This window comes from Bidens hawaiensis, unplaced genomic scaffold (assembly GCF_021521415.1).
Source record: "Bidens hawaiensis isolate Kalapana, Puna unplaced genomic scaffold, B.hawaiensis_p1.1 tig00019091_1, whole genome shotgun sequence".
In the NCBI taxonomy this organism is placed as follows: Eukaryota; Viridiplantae; Streptophyta; class Magnoliopsida; order Asterales; family Asteraceae; genus Bidens; species Bidens hawaiensis.
The window spans coordinates 126,859-143,897 of NW_027492901.1; the positions used below are offsets into that span (position 1 = coordinate 126,859).

The 17,039-nt window shown below is 37.6% G+C and overlaps 2 protein-coding genes across 2 annotated transcripts; one reads left to right on the forward strand and one right to left on the reverse strand.

The window, feature by feature from the left end:
- The first annotated feature begins 894 nt into the window (after window positions 1–894).
- LOC143557714 (nuclear transcription factor Y subunit B-1-like) lies at window positions 895–2,283 on the forward strand. The gene is made up of 2 exons (XM_077046719.1): window positions 895–952; window positions 1,598–2,283. The coding sequence occupies exons 1-2, from the start codon at window positions 895–897 to the stop codon at window positions 2,185–2,187; spliced, it is 648 nt and encodes a 215-aa protein (XP_076902834.1). The 3' UTR covers window positions 2,188–2,283.
- Window positions 2,284–5,035: 2,752 nt separating this feature from the next.
- Window positions 5,036–7,449, reverse strand: LOC143557719 (tRNA (guanine(9)-N1)-methyltransferase). The gene is made up of 3 exons (XM_077046725.1): window positions 7,048–7,449; window positions 5,459–5,818; window positions 5,036–5,380 (listed from the first exon to the last, which is right to left on the reverse strand). Exons 1-3 carry the CDS (start codon window positions 7,447–7,449, stop codon window positions 5,189–5,191), a joined length of 954 nt encoding a protein of 317 aa, XP_076902840.1. The 3' UTR covers window positions 5,036–5,188.
- Window positions 7,450–17,039: the final 9,590 nt, after the last annotated feature.

Consider the following 17,039-nt stretch of genomic DNA (forward strand, 5'->3'; position numbering starts at 1 on the left):
TTGTCTTTAAACTTGTGTAAAGCATGCGTATGTGTGAAATTTATATTAAAGTCAACCTCTTTAAAAAAAGGACAATCCCAGTATGTTAAAATGTCGATAAGCATGTTTGATAACGTTGTATTTCAAGCGGTAAAAAAAACTGAAGATCGATGCAATATACCATGTCCCTAAAACAATTAACATGAAATACCATGTTAACAAAATATCGCGTATATAACTTCTACACTTGTAATGGTTGCGCTACTAGCCCTTAGTTAATGTTGATTTCACCTATATGATCAAGCTAAGTAACTCCTTTATGCAAATTAATGAAATATGCTGATTTTATTAATAACATAGACCCAGTCATAAATGATTTTCATTAATTTTAAACAATATAGACATTATTGTGATCCAAAGTCCAGAATGTTGTAGATTTGATAACATATTAACATATTATTTGCCATGGATAATAAATGATTAAAGTACATCTTTCTTAGAATATAAAAACAAAGATTAAGCTATGAAAAGCTAATAAGTTAACATTAAATCTGCCAACTAATAACGATTGGACTGGACTAGATTTAAACCAAAAACCACCAGGGAGGGAGATTTGAACGACACACAGAGGCAGAGGCAGAGGCATGGACCATATACATCCAAAAGTAATAAGCCAAAGTAATTAAAGTAGATGCATTGCACTGCATTAGCCAAAGCTGGGTGGTGGTCAAATATTGCACCTTAACCAAAGACACCACTCAATGCTAGCTACCTGCTAACCAACTTTGCTGCCTCCGGCGAATACACGGTTCTTGTTCACCGCGCCTCTCTGCCACGTGTCTCCTCCACCCCACCATCAGCTTGCTATATTATTAGCACCTCCTCATTTTTCATATTTCTAGAGAGAGAGTCATCATGGAACGTGGAGGAGGTTTCCATGGCTACCACAGGCTCCCCATCCACCCAACATCTGGTACATAATATATACATGACATATGTAATGTTAAATGTTTCTTTAACTTTAGAATGGAATATATATAACCTCTTTCTACAACTGCATTGGCCTCCTTATTCTTCATCTTTATCCATTTTCAAGAAATCTTGAAATTTGCATGCAAAATCAAGAAAATATAAAAGGTGTGATTTTTATTATATAAAGATTCTTCACATCCAGTTTTATAGTTTCATAACTACCTTGCAGACAATCTTCTGACATATAGACTCAGTCTAAGCTATATTAATAAATAATAATGATTCTTTTCAATGCTTCATATTATATTATGTTAATATTTAAAAAAAAAACTTATAGGGTTTCAGTTTATGTAAGTGTTGTTGAATGTATACATCATTTTAGGTTTGTTTGATCTGATTTTGTATGTTAAATCTGAGTGAAGTGTGTTAATGACAGTGTGTTTGAGGACAAATGTTGTAGAACAAGTGGCATGCATGCAAGAATATTGCTCTCTTGTTTTGTCCCCACGCTGGCATTTTTGCACACTTCATGGTTTTTGTTTTCCTTTTTTAAATCATTACAATGAATATATGTTTGTGTTTGTATATATATATGTGATGTTATGTGTTACTCTTGTTTTTTTATTACATTTCATTTTGTTCCAAGGTAACCAACAGCAGGAGATGAAGCAGAAGCAACCAGACACACCCAACAGCAGCACCATAACTGATGACAATGAGTGCACTGTTAGAGAGCAAGATCGGTTCATGCCGATAGCGAATGTGATACGTATAATGCGAAAGATCTTGCCACCGCACGCCAAGATCTCTGACGATGCCAAGGAAACGATTCAAGAATGTGTTTCTGAGTATATAAGTTTTGTGACTGGTGAAGCGAATGACCGGTGCCAACGTGAGCAAAGAAAGACTATCACTGCTGAAGATGTGTTGTGGGCTATGAGTAAACTAGGGTTTGATGATTATATTGAACCGTTGACTGTGTATCTGCACCGTTACAGGGAGTTTGATGGCGGTGAGCGTGGGTTGATAAGGGGTGAGCCGCTGATCAAGAGGGCTAGTTCTGGTGACGCTGGACCGTTTGGGATGGGTCCGTTTGTGCCTGGTTTTCATTTGACTCATCATCATAATGGGTTCTTTGGTCCGGCTAGCCTTGCTGGATTCTTCAAGGACCCGTCGAGTGCAGGTGGTCCGTCTGGGCCTGCTGGGTTCGAGCCGTATGCTCAGTGTAAAGAGTGACTGGTTTCGCGGTGTTTGTCGGTTTGCTTTGTTTGTTTTTTTGTTGTCTTAATTTGTTTTCTTCTGTCATGGAGCAACAATTTACATTGGGTCCAACTTTGACAATGCATGTAAAAACAGTTGGCATGCTCCATCTTGTAGGACTAGTAATCTGCATTTTCTCTTTTTAACATTAATGAATTTGGAGTGATTTATGCCTTCAGTCCACAACACTTATGTATAAGAGTCAAAAACCATCTGTAACATTTATAAAAAAGTAGTCCAAACTAATGTTTTTGTATGAAAAGTGAAAAATAGCGGTACAAAACCATACAAGCTGAACCGTTTTAGCCCGTATGAATTGTTGATTATTCGAAACAGTAAGCCGCATACATAGACATCAAAAAACCAAAATAGACAGGGCAGAAAGAATTAAATACACTATAATAAAATAATCAAACTCGCTTGATAGCTTATTAAGCAATGAAACATGATTCCAAGATTTATGCATTAAATATCAAACGACACCGTTCAAAAATAATATTTGCATAAATAGGAATCAAGATAGAATGATGATTCCACTCCATTTCAACCAAACAATTGTTTTTTCATTCCTGGAGTTCACATATTTATTCCATTCCTTGACCGATTATTGCATATCAAACAAAGTCTTAATTTATTCATTTATTTTGCTAAAACTGTTACCAACAAATTGGACCACACCAATAACCTGCTAAACTTTTAAGTTAAAAGCAACTTCTGCTTAGCAGGTGGCCTTTTTCAAAGATATTAAAAACGGGTTCTGTTAAATATACCAAAAATATACCAAAGTCAAAGACTTTTAAGAAAATTTACTTTCTGTCAGACTGAAAACCAACAGTTGTCAGCATTTATTTGTAAACCTAGAAAACAATGAAAATTTAAATCTTTACATAACCCAAAATACAGTTGAAAATTTATACCATAACAAAACAAAAAATACAGTTGAAAATTTATGAACAGATTCAATATTATTTAACAATAACAATAACAAAATTCTTAGGATTAAACTAAACTAATATTCCGATTTCTTACCATGGCAGATAACGAATTTATCATGACTACACCACAATTTTTCACTCATCAGGTATAATCAGTGTTGGGTTAGGTTTTCTTTCAAAATCGTGGTGGTAGACGGTGGTTAGGGTTTCGATATCGCCGGCGGTGGTAGCGAAGAACGGAGACGGCGACGAAGATAGGGCTAGGTGTGGTGGTGTGACCAAAACCCACGGTGGTGGAGAAAAGGAGACGACAGAGAAGAGGTTTTGAAGAAGAAAGGCTAGGTGTGGAGATGGCGGCGACGGTGGAGACGGCGGCGACGGCGGCAGCCATGACGGGGAAGGGTTAGGCGTCCGATAGCAAAGAACGACGACGAAGATAGGGCTAGGTGTGGTGGCGGTGAAGACGGAGACGACGGAGACGCTCGCAAACAGAAACGACGCCGTGACCAAAGCCCACGGTGGTGGAGAAGAGGAGACGACGGAGAGCTCGGTGGTGGTAGCGAAATACAGAGACGGCGAAGAAAGGAGACGATGGCGCGGGTATCCTGCGGTGCGGAGATGGTGGCGACGGTGGAGACGGCGGCGACGGCGGCGAAGGGGTTTTATTAACATTACAATCCTTTAACTATTTCTAGTTTAATAAATAAAGAATCCAACTTTCATAACTTATACTTATTTTTACTAGTTTTTTTACCTCTTTTATTAACTTATATATAAAAATGTTTTTTATTAACTTTCATTTGTTACATCTTTTATTAACTTTTATATATATATATATATATATATATAATTAAATTTTTATTATTAAGTGTATTATTTATTTTTATTATTAATTTATATATACATTATTAACTTTTAATTATTAAGTGTATTATTTATTTTTTTATTAACTAATATATTATTAACTTTTTATTATTAAGTTTTTTATTAACTTTTTATTATTAGGTGCATAATTTATTCTTATTATTATTAACTTATGTACACATGTTTTTATTAACTTTTTATTATTAACTTATATATACATGTTTTTATTAACTCTTTTATTATTAGGTGTATCATTTATTCTTTTTTATTAACTTATATATACACATTTTTTATTAACTTTTTATTATTAAGTGTATTATCTATTCTTTTTATTAACTTTTTATTAATTTTTAGGTGTTCGGGTCCCATGAAGAATTGGGTACAAAACTTGGCACGCTCTCTTGGTGTTGTCGTCGTCACTAAAAGATCGAACAAATATCCTAATGGGTTCGTGTATAAAGTTGTAATCATGTGTGATCGTGGCGGAAAATATAAAGTTAAGGATTCAAGTAAAGTTTCTGGAACAATGTATAAGTCGCGTCTAGAACTGTACAGCCAACTTTATCGTCCTGAAAGTGGGTTTGTGGATTTAAGTGATTAATTATTTTAGTGTTTTTACATTCATAATGAACTTGTATTTTCGTATTTATATATTTGAGTACTTTTTAGAAGACTAGTAATATTCATAATTGTATAATAAAATATTTAATATACTATTATTAATACTAGTATTGCAAAAAACTAATTACAATAGTCTTTAAAAAAACCTAATTAAAAAATAGATATTAGTAGTTTAAATAATTATTATGTAATGATTAGTAGTTATATTTAAATAAAATAGAATAAAAATGATGATTGATATGATTAGTAGTTGATTGAATGATTAGTAGTAGATTAATAGGGTTGACTTGGTATACCAAATAAAAACTTTTGGTATATTTAAAGCCCCCATTAAAAACACAACCATTGAAAGTTGTATTCAAACATGAGACCTTTGTTGTGTTGGTAGCAAGTTACAACTTACAAGATATAACAAATTACAGTATACTTGTAATAAATAACTCATAACATTAGTGATGCACAAAAATCAACTCAAGTTTGAATTCAAAAATCAAAATACAATCAAAATGTATGCAAAATTCTTAAAAACCAAAGCCAAAATAAAATGTAGGTTAAACCTATGTCTCAATGCATTGCCTTTTCGTCTCTTGATCATCTTCCTCATCCCCTTCTTCACCTTCTTCCCGAGCCACTTGTTCTTCCGCTTCACATCTTTTCCTTTGTGGAATCACATGAAAAAACGACTCCTTCCAGTCTTTCGTTTCCAAGAACTTTAAAAGTATTTCCATCACTTGGTTCACCGTAAGAACCTGCGCTTTCACACAAAAAATCATCACCCATATTTTGTAATAACCAATAACCATAGTTTTAAAAAAGATGAGTTGTACCTGAGAACTAGACATTTTAAGATAGTTGCCAATTGGGAGTTTTGCAGTTTGAATTCCTTGGTCAACAGCTTTCTTCATGGTAATCCCTTTCCACCTGTTTCTATCAACCAGCCCGCCAATAATATAAATTTTCTTTGGGTCGAGTTCTGAGAGCATGTTTTCCGAGTCGGCTGTTAGGTAGACCAAATTTTCCTTTTGACTTTCAAAAGTATTGATGTAAGGACCCGTGTCTTTGTCTATTATCCATTTATCAAAGCCGGGCATCTTTTGTAATTGGTTTTGAATTTCTCCCTCATAGCCGGTCAACCAGAGATGGCAAGGGACCGCACTTCTTCCATTCACAGAATAACAATACATTATCTGTATTCGTTTTTAACGAAAAGGAAATGGTTACCAATTGCAGAAACAAATTACTAATATGGTTTTGTTAAATTGGGATTTTGATAATTCGTTTCTTTGACATCAACTAAATGATGAGGCTCAATTGTTCATAAAAAAGAAACAAAAAGTAAAACTTTGATCAAGATTAATATATAAAAACTTGAAATGGAGAACTTTTTGATCAAGAATCTTACCAAATATACATATATATAGTTTTATGTAATTTAGTAAATAGGAGCATTCACATCCCTTCCACCATATTCTACCCTATAATTTAACTACAAATCATATTTTTCAAAATTTAGCAAATAACATTGTATAATGAAATTTAGTAAAAACTTAAGATTGCTATCAAGTTCTTCTAAGAAAACAACACTGTATCACAAAAGTAATTTTCCAGAGTGTGTTATACCTCTCAGAACAAAATCACACATATAGCCCATGTTTGGTCATGTATCTACTTTTACTCGCCTAAATCATGAAATAATTTGATTCTATATGTGATATGATGTTGCGTACCATGTAAGTTTAAGTAACTACTAGTGAGAAAAAAGGTCTAACATGCGAGTAAAAGTGGTAGTATCTCATGGCTAAATGAGTGATTAACTTCTGGCATAGCAACACAGTTATAACATGCTAAGAAAAATCGCTACATTAGTGATTTTATATCTTTACTAAAAGACAGTTCCATCTAGGATTGTTCTAAACTTGTTCACCTAATGCTCGAGTCCATTTAGAACCACAATTTGAAAGAAAAATAAGTATTTTATTATTTGCTAGATTACTTTCAAAGGCCACTACTACCCAAGCAAGAGGCTAGGCATTCTTATGTTCATGAGAGCCTGTATTCACAGTTTAGTGTCCCAAATAAACCCTATTCTTAAACCCTAATCGATTTGCATAAGGCTGTAAACTTTAACAAATAAACTTAAATCACCTGTTTAACAAGGCTAAGAATCTCATTAGCATGAAATCGATTCAAAATTCGCATAACTCTCAATACAGGCATTTCATCGAACACTTAATGTGCATGCTAAACTTTAAACCACATAAATTGCTTTGGTATCAACTTATCATCCTAACTCACTTGCAACTGATTCAAGACACTTTACATCCTTACTTAATTGCCTAAAGCTCTCAACTTTAACAGCACATTTGCATACACCAACCAAACAAATACACAAAACATAAACAATAACTTAAGTCACCTGCTTCACAAGGCTATGAATCTCATTAGGAGCCATGAGCTCCGAAAACTGCAAATCCAAAACAACATTCTGCCCGTTGTTCTTCGCTTCCGAAAGCCGCAACGCCTTACTCACTCGGTCCTCCGTCCTCTGGTCCATTCTCTCCTTCCGCATCCCCTTTCTCGCCTCAATCATCTTCAGCTTCTCGTCTTCCGACACATTCGCCAACTTCTCCTCCCACTCTTTCCGTTTCCGTTCCCCCTGAAGCTTTCTCTCCGCCTTCATGGCGGCTTTTTTCTCCGCCTTTTTGGCTTCGAATCGTTGTTGTTTGAGGAGCTTTTTTTGGGCGTTTTTGGAGAGTGGTTGGGGTGGTGGCGGAGAGAGGTGGTCGGTGGGTTGGTCGGAGACGGTGGTGGTGTCCATTTTTGCGAATTTGATTTGGGGGTTTTGGTGCTTGTGAATCACATCAGCCTGCTTACAGTGAACATTGGGTTTTATTTATTTATTTTTCATAAATGGATTTTGTTTTACAAGTGTCCACAAATAAATAAATATATATATATATATATACACACACACACATACATACTAGATTTTATTCCCCGTATTACGTATGTTAGTTTACATTATTCGTTTTTAATATTTATATATGTATATTTGGATTTTAATTTTATTTATTGTAAGAAAGTTAATAATTAATATATTTTAGGTTTGATGATGAAATGGTTTCACAAATAAATGATATGTTATAATCCGGTTTAAAAGTTATCTGAGTTTGGTGATTCCCATTACCCGTTTATTTTCTTTATTATAAATAATATCTTTTTTAAAATAAAATAGGGTATTAATTTTTAGTATATTCCTATTTTATAGGATTTTCATATCAAATATTTGATGAGATTATTTTTTAATATAATGAGATGTTATACCCCGTTTAAGATCTATCTGGGTTTTGTGAGACCTTTTTACCCGTGAATTCGGGTCAAATGCGTGAAAAACCTACATTTACAAATAAAGTAATCTGATGGCTTGAGAGAATGGTTGTTTTACATTTTTTTGTTTTTTAATATTTATTTTTTGGATTTTAATTTTCTTTACTGTAAGAAACTTAATAATATACTTAGGGTTTGATGATAAAAGGCTTTCATAAATAAATGATATGTTATAACCTGTTTAAAAGTTATCTGGATTTGGTGACCCATGACCCGCTTATGTTTTTCACTATAAAATTGTTTATTAATTATAAATAATATCATTTTCTTTTTAAATTGGATATTAAATTTTAGTATATTCATATTTTGTAGGATTTTCATATCAAATAATTGGTAAGATTAATTTTTAATTTAATAAGATGTTATAACCCGTTTAAGAGCTATCTGGTTTTGGTAAGACCCATACCCATGAATTTGGGTTAAATCAATGAGAAACATCCATTTAAAAATCAAAAAATCTGGTGGCTTCCATAAAAGGGGGGAGCGACCACATCGCGACACATAGGATTTTTGGGTTTTCGTTTATATATATTATTATAGATAGTAAAAGAGAAGTTTTGGTGTCGCTAAACACATATTGGGTCAAGCGGCGGCGTCAAACTTGTCCACACCATTTTGATTTTCTTTTTAGGTATTAGTAGCATAACGGAAATAACGAAAATCGATCGAACGTCAATTTTTTTACGTGACGGAAACCGACTGAATTCGCGTAAACTCACCACATCAACGTCTGGGACTGACAAAGCTCGGGTTTTGATGCCGTTTGGTTTTCTTTGTTTTAGTTCTGATACCATAACGAACGTAACGAAAGCCGACCGGATGCCAGTTTTGTTTTTGTTTTAGTTCCGGTAGGAACTGACCAAATTCGCGTAGAATCAATTTTGTTTATACTCTTTTTTTTTCTTAAATAGTTTTAACTAGTTAACAAAATCCATCCGTTACAATGGCAAATTAAAAGTATGGGCATTAAATCATAAACATAAATAAGTAAATTCCAACAAAAAAACAAAACAAAACCCACCGCAAACCAAAAAAAACCTAAACCCGCATTTGTGATAGCTAATTGACGCAAATTTGATTGATATAGATAGCATCTACACCAAGACGTAAACATAAATTACTAAGCTCCAATATAAAAATACAAAGTTACTTTTTGGTGTGGCACCACCATGTCTTGTCACGTAGACCAATCACATGTTTGCGGCACAAAATATAGATATTCATCTATTGTTATAATTATAATTATTACAGTGTAGAAAAAGGTTGTTTAGTTAAAAATCCACATTAAGGAATACTTGAATGAGTATAAAAGAAAGCCGCATAACAATATAGGGATATTATTTAACGTGAAATCTTACATCTACAATACATTACATCAATAAATTTAAATTGCTCTTGTTGTTTAGGATTGAACCTAGAACATTTTCTCTAAGAGTCAAGTGGCTTTATCAAATGACCTAGCTCCATATTAACATTAGGATAGTATTCTATAGCACATGTTCATTTAAAAGGAAATTTACAATTCTGAAAATTTGAGCTAGGGTTTCTTACAAATTAATTCAGGGTCGAGACGAGTCCAAAATATGCAAGTTGACTCGGTTAGAAAAGCTTTATTAAACAGAAAATTAAGCTCGGATTTAACTCATTTACAATTCGAGTTTGATTCAAATCAGCAGAGAATCATATTTTATTACCTTTATGATACAAAAGCATATTAATCAGATCTGCATACAACTCATGGAGTCTAATGAAATAATGATTTTCGGACTGTATAGATAATTGGTATAAAATGATAAATTTTCGCGTTGGAGGGTAAAGTATAGCAATCCAACATGATCAAACTATTATTAAGGGGTGTTTGGGATTCCTTATTTTACCAACTTATAACTTTTCATTAAGTTAATAAGTTACAAAAGTGTAACTTATGAAACTTTCCTCACATAATATAAGCAATCCCAAACACCTTATTACTTTTCAAAAAGTTAATAAGTTATAAGTTGGTGAAAATAAGCAATACCAAACTATAACATCTCGGGAATACCCTGATCAATTTTGGGCTAAAAATACAAAATTCTGAAAGTTAAAGGACTAGAAATGCCAAATTTGGAACTAGAAGGACTGAAAATGAAATTTCTGAAATTTATGCATCTTCGCGTATCACGAAGATGCAAGCAGAACATCTTCGCGTATCGCGAAGTTGCTGGCACACATTTCAACGTTATCCAGTGACGTAGTGACACGTGGCAGCACCCGGTTGACATGCAAAATTGCGGCGCCGACTTTGCAAGTTCGCGTATCGCGAACCGTCATTGTTGGTGCATTTTGTGACCGTCGCTATGCAATTCTGATCAGCGGAAACGAAGGATGAAGTTAGAACAACTTCGCCCAAGCCCGTGAAGTTGTTTATATATATATATGTGTCTTGGTTAGGTTTGTGTATCCAGAAAGTTAGAGTTTTGAGTGATCAGTTTATTTGTCTAGAGAGAAACCGAGAGGGTGAGTCGTGTGGGACGGCCCGAGGTAGAGCTCACCTCGGGTCGGCCGTGTTTCTGTTTATGTTCGGTATGTAACGTGTTTGGTTATTATATAAAAGATCTTCAGATGTGTTTATCCCGTTCGTGTGTTTGTTCGTGTGTTTGTATGTGTGTAATCGTGTTCTTCGTCTTCTACACCAATAAACGAGTCTAGGAGGATTCCGCACTCCTAGACCTCGTGCGGATCTCGTATCGATCGGCGACGCCCCGGGGGGACTTACAAGTGGTATCAGAGCCTTAGGCTCTTATGCTATGGTTCGAGATCTGCGTTTTGGTGTTTCCGGCACGTTTCTGATGCGTTTCTGGCCGAACAGCCGCCGCAGGCGAAGTTATGGGGTTCAGGCGAGGTTGTCGCTTAAATTTTAGGGTTTAGGCGAAGATATAAGGTTAAGCGAAGTTATTCACAACTTCGCCTACCTCATAAGTTCGCTTATCTCAGGCGAAGTTATCTGTCAGGCGAAGTTTTGGACATGCGAAGTTAAGAAGGGGCGAAGTTGACTTTTAGGCGAAGTTGACTTTAGGCGAAGTTAAAAAAAAAAAAGGAGTTTTCGTCTGTATGGCCAGGTATACGCGATTATTGTGAGACCGAAGACGTTGTCCCGTCAACGAGTGAAACTTGTTATCTCTTGGTCTTACGTGTGAACAAATACGTGTCAACTCTGGATATGGAGTTGAGGTTGTGAATGGGATATTGATTGAAACTGGATATTGACACATATTTGGGTGTTTGAGGGCAATGAAATTGTTGTTGTTCGAGGTTGACCAACTGAAGAAAGTCAAATTGAACTGAAGGTTTTTGTCATTACTGGATTGCGGTCAGAGCATATTATTTATGTTATTTTCAAGGCGTTCGAGAATTGGATCCTGAAACGTGATGCCTATTTATTAAAGTGAAAATTCTGGAACAAGTTGGATTTAATCGGGAATTAAAGTGTTTATGTTCTTGATCGTTATCCCTGGTGATTGAAGATACTTCGGATTAATTAATGGTCATGTGTGTTAGATTCTGTCAAGGTGGTTTTGTGATAAAATTGATCACTTGATGTTGAGTAGTTGAAGATTAAACCTTATCGTATGCCGACGTGTTGGTTGTAACACCCCGACCAAAGGCGGATTATACATCGGGGCGCCACGTATTGTTTCATTACTCGTGACACTATTGGGTGTCAATATTTAATAAATATATTCATTCACGCACGCGCAACGTAAACACAAGATAACATAAATCAACATAAATCATTATATTATAGGACAAAATATTCGAACAATAATAACTTGTCTTGATACATTTTAATCTAGGTCCAAAAGTAAAAACGTCCTACGTGTCCACAAGCTCCAAATGTAGCTACAGCAAACCTGAACATGTGTTAAAATAAAACGTCAAACACTTGCGTGTTGGTGAGAAATCAAGTTTAATACAATACATAGATAACAATAAATCTGCGCGCAACACGTGTATGTCTGGTGTTTAACAAGGGTGTAATCAGATTGTGATCAAGCCTAAATAGATCATAGTTCATAGTTCAATCCGTGCTCCCAAATGAGCACAAAAACAAGAAAAACATATGTGCAAGTGTAATCAAAGAAAACCGTAAACGATAGGTCTCCCGTGTTCATCTAATGGATCCATGAAAACTTCGGAATAGGCCGAACAAAGCGGTTAATGATACACACATACAAATAAACAGCCAAGTAAACATCCTCAACACATGGGATACTGCGCGACTAAAGTTCATAAACAAGTTTAAGACTCTAAGTTTGTATGACCACATGAACATCCCAAAACATTAAAAATAAAAAGGGATTAGGTACGAGATTACTCACTTGATAAACGGTGCGGTGAAAGATAAAGCAAGAACCAACTTTAAACAAGCACAAGTTAACCTATAAATAAGATTATTGTTTTAATGATTTGATTTAAGTCTTGATTATAAGTTAGCATAATTAATAAGTAAATTATTATTATATATAATACATATATATATTACCGGAAAAGCAGGGCAGAACAGGATAGAAGACGAAGGCAAAGAGAGAGGAGACGGCAGAGGAAGAACAACGGAAGAGAAAGATAATAAGTATTTGTGTGTGTAGTGTTAAGAAAATAGCATTATTATTTATAAGGAAACCCTAGGGAACACAATCCCTAAAAAAAAGGGAAAGATCTCCAAAAAGTAAAAGATTCCAAAAGCAAAAGATATCAAAAGATATGGCAGCTGCAGGGGGCAAAGGAAAAGCTTGACAGGTAACAGTAAATAGGCATGGGAGGGTCAGATAAAGGTACTGGTCAAGCATGGAAAAAGCAGATCTCAAAAGATAATGTCAGTCACTTTTTCTGTCAACCAAAGGGGTTGGTGCGCATGCTGCGTCAAAAGTGGCTTTTCAGACATAAAACAGATTAGGTCAACAGCACAAAAGATAAGACAACACAAAAGCAAACGGCTAGATTAAACAGAAGAAAACTCAAAGGGTTTAGCGCGAGAAGGCTCGAGCGCGAAGGCAGACACAGAAGGTCAAGAGAGCGCGAGCGCGAAGGCAGACAGAACCAACCTTAACGTGTCGCGGAAAGAACTACATTTCTAAGCGCGCCGCGGGAAGAATCACATTTCTTAGCGCGCCGCGGGAGGAATTAAAATTCCTAGCGCGCCGCGGGAAGAACTATAATTCTTCGCGCGTCGAGGGATGAACTACGATTCTTAGCGCGCTGCGAGAAGAACTACAAATCCTTAGCGCGTCGCGGGAAGAACTACCGTTCTTAGCGCGCTGCGAGAAGAATTACAATTCTTAGCGCGCTGCGAGAAGAGTTCGTCTCGCGTATCGCTGTAACAGGTGGTCTTCACGCAGGATTCCTTGTAAGGGGTCTAGCGCGTGGAGCTGCGCAGACAACCTTAGGCGGGAAGGAACAAAGGACAAGCAAAGAGTTAGAAGAAAAAGAGGGAAACAAGGCGTAAGGGCGGGACGGCGACAAGAGGGAAAAGAAGGCGGAAAGAGAGAAGGAAGAGGGACGGGACGGCGGAAAGAAAGAGAGAGAAGAAAAAGGAAGGAAAATATATTATTATTATTAAAAGTAAAGTATAAGTATAAATAAATATTAAATCATAAAAGAAAGAGATCGGATCGGAGAAACGGGTACCTGGGTCGGGTCGGATCGGGGCAGATGTCACAGTCTCCCCTACTTTAAGAAATTTCGTCCCGAAATTTATCTCGAAGTAGGTTGCGCAGAGAACAGGTGCGGGTACTTGATCTTCATTTGATCTTCCCTTTCCCATGTAAACTCGGCTCCGCTCTTGGACTCCCAGCGAACTTTCACGATAGGGATACGACTGCGCTTGGTTTGCTTAACCTCGCGATCCATAATCTCAACAGGCTTCTCAACGAAATGCATAGTTTCATCAACTTGAACTTCATCAAGTGGAATGTGAAGGTTCTCGTCAGCTAAACACTTCTTGAGATTGGATACATGGAACGTTGGATGCACATTACTGAGCGCGGGCGGCAGGTCAAGTCTGTAGGCAACTTTTCCCACACGTGCGAGAATCTTGAATGGACCAACATAACGAGGAGCAAGCTTACCTTTCTTCCCAAAGCGGACAACACCCTTCCAGGGCGACACTTTGAGGAGAACAAGATCACCAACTTGAAATTCGAGAGGCTTCCGCCTACGATCTGCGTAACTCTTCTGTCGGCTCCTGGCAGTCAGCAGATGATCACGGATCTTGGCGATTTTATCGGTTGTCTCTTGAACAAGTTCGGGTCCTGTGATTTGAGCTTCTCCCACTTCGTTCCAACAAATCGGGGAGCGGCACTTACGACCGTAAAGTGCTTCAAATGGGGCCATACCGATACTGGAATGATAGCTGTTATTATAAGAGAACTCAATCAAAGGCAGGTGTGAATCCCAATTACCTCCAAAATCAAGAACACAAGATCGGAGCATATCCTCAAGAGTTTGAATAGTTCGCTCAGACTGACCGTCAGTCTGAGGATGATATGCCGTACTCATGTCCAAGCGAGTTCCTAGCGCAGATTGGAGAGATTTCCAAAAGCGAGATATAAAACGGCCATCGCGATCGGATATGATGCTCAAAGGAGTACCATGGCGGCAGACAATTTCCTTGACATAAAGCTGCGCGAGTTGCTCAACACGGTAGTTTTCACGAATGGGCAGAAAGTGAGCAGACTTAGTCAATCGATCCACTATTACCCAAATGCTATCATGTTTGCTTGTTGTCAAAGGTAACTTGGTAATGAAGTCCATCGCTACACATTCCCATTTCCACGTAGGAATTTCTGGTTGTTCGAGCAAACCAGATGGGCGTTGGTGTTCAGCTTTCACTTTAGAACAAGTCAGACATTTAGCTACGAACACAGCAATATCCTTCTTCATACCGGGCCACCAATAAGTAATGCGCAAATCCTTGTACATCTTATCAGCGCCGGGATGAATGGAATACCGAGATTTGTGCGCTTCACTCATGATATCAGCGCGAAGATTCTCATCAAAGGGAATCCAGATGCGATTAAGATAGCAGAGAATTCCACTCAGATTGGGCACAAAATGCGCTTCCGCGCCACACGCTAACTCGGCGCGAAGGTTACCATTACTGATGGATGCGCGCTGCGCGTCACGAATACGCGATTCAAGGTTGCTTTGGATCGGCGCAAAGTGAAGATGCGTGCGCGGCAAGATACAGTTAAGCTGGCAGGGTTTTCGGCTGAGCGCATCGGCTACCACATTAGCCTTACCAGGATGATACCGGATCTCACAATCGTAATCGCTGATGAGTTCGTTCCATCGGCGTTGCCTCATGTTGAGTTCCTTTTGATCAAAGATATGCTGAAGGCTTTTATGGTCAGTGTAGAGGATACACTTAGTACCATAAAGGTAGTGTCTCCAGATCTTCAAGGCAAAAACAACTGCACCAAGTTCGAGGTCGTGAGTTGTATAATTCTTTTCATGAACCTTAAGTTGCCTTGATGCGTAAGCGATAACCTTGCCTCGTTGCATAAGAACACAACCGAGACCTTGGTTGGAGGCATCGCAGTATACGACAAAATCATCATTACCCTCAGGTAGCGCAAGAACAGGAGCTTCACACAACAATCGCTTGAGCGATAGAAAGGCTTCTTCTTGCCTCGAGCCCCAAATATACGGTTTACCTTTGTGCGTTAGAGCTGTTAAAGGCAAAGCGATCTTTGAGAAGTTCGAAATAAATCGCCGGTAGTAACCAGCTAAGCCCAAGAAGGAACGGATCTCGGTAGGAGTGGTCGGCGTAATCCAGTTCTTGATTGCTTCAATTTTGGATGGGTCGACATGAATACCCATCTTGTTTACAACATGACCAAGAAACTGTACTTCATCCGACCAAAATTCACACTTGGAGAGCTTGGCAAAGAGCTGCTCGGTTCGAAGCTTTTGCAACACCAACCGAAGATGTTGCTCATGCTCGGCCTTGGTTTTGGAATAAATCAGAACGTCATCGATAAACACAATTACGAATTTATCCAAGAAAGGCCTACACACCCGATTCATTAGATCCATGAAAACAGCGGGTGCGTTGGTTAAACCGAAGGACATGACCAAGAATTCAAAATGGCCATAGCGAGTTCGAAAAGCAGTCTTCGGAACATCTTCATCGCGGATGCGCAACTGGTGATAACCAGAGCGGAGATCAATCTTCGAGAAACAAGAGGCACCTTGGAGTTGATCAAAGAGGTCGTCAATACGCGGTAAGGGATACCGGTTTTTAATGGTGAGTTTGTTCAACTCGCGGTAATCAATACACATGCGAAACGATCCATCTTTCTTTTTAACGAACAACACCGGAGCACCCCAGGGCGAAGAGCTAGGGCGAATGAATCCTTTAGCGGTCAGCTCTTGAAGTTGGCTTGCCAATTCTTGCATCTCAGCGGGTGCAAGACGGTAAGGAGATTTAGCTACGGGGGAAGCACCAGGGACAAGATCAATACGAAACTCGACTTCCCGAGCGGGAGGGATACCAGGAAGATCATCAGGAAAAACTTCAGAAAAATCACGCACAACAGGGATATCGCGAAGCTTCTTTTCTTCAGCAGGTTTAACCACATGAGCTAAGAATGCAATACACCTTTTTCGCATGAGTCTTCGGGCTTCGGCGCAAGACATAAGTTTAAGACCACTGGAGGGTTTCTCGCCGTAGATGTGAAGATCACCGTTTTCTCGAGGAATGCGAATCAACTTCTTGGCGCAAATAACTTCGGCGCGATTCTTCGAGAGCCAGTCCATACCAATAATAACATCAAAGCTTCCAAGAGGCATGGGGATGAGGTCGATCAGAAAATCGTTTTCGTTAAGGTTAAGCGTGCAATTTTTAATCACTGAGTTAATTAAAACAGTTTCGCCATTAGCCAATTCAACTGAAAATTTCTCTTTTAAATCGTTGCGCGGTCGCGCAAGCTTCTGCTCGAAGGCGCGAGAGATAAAACTTCGATCGGCGCCAGTATCAAAAAG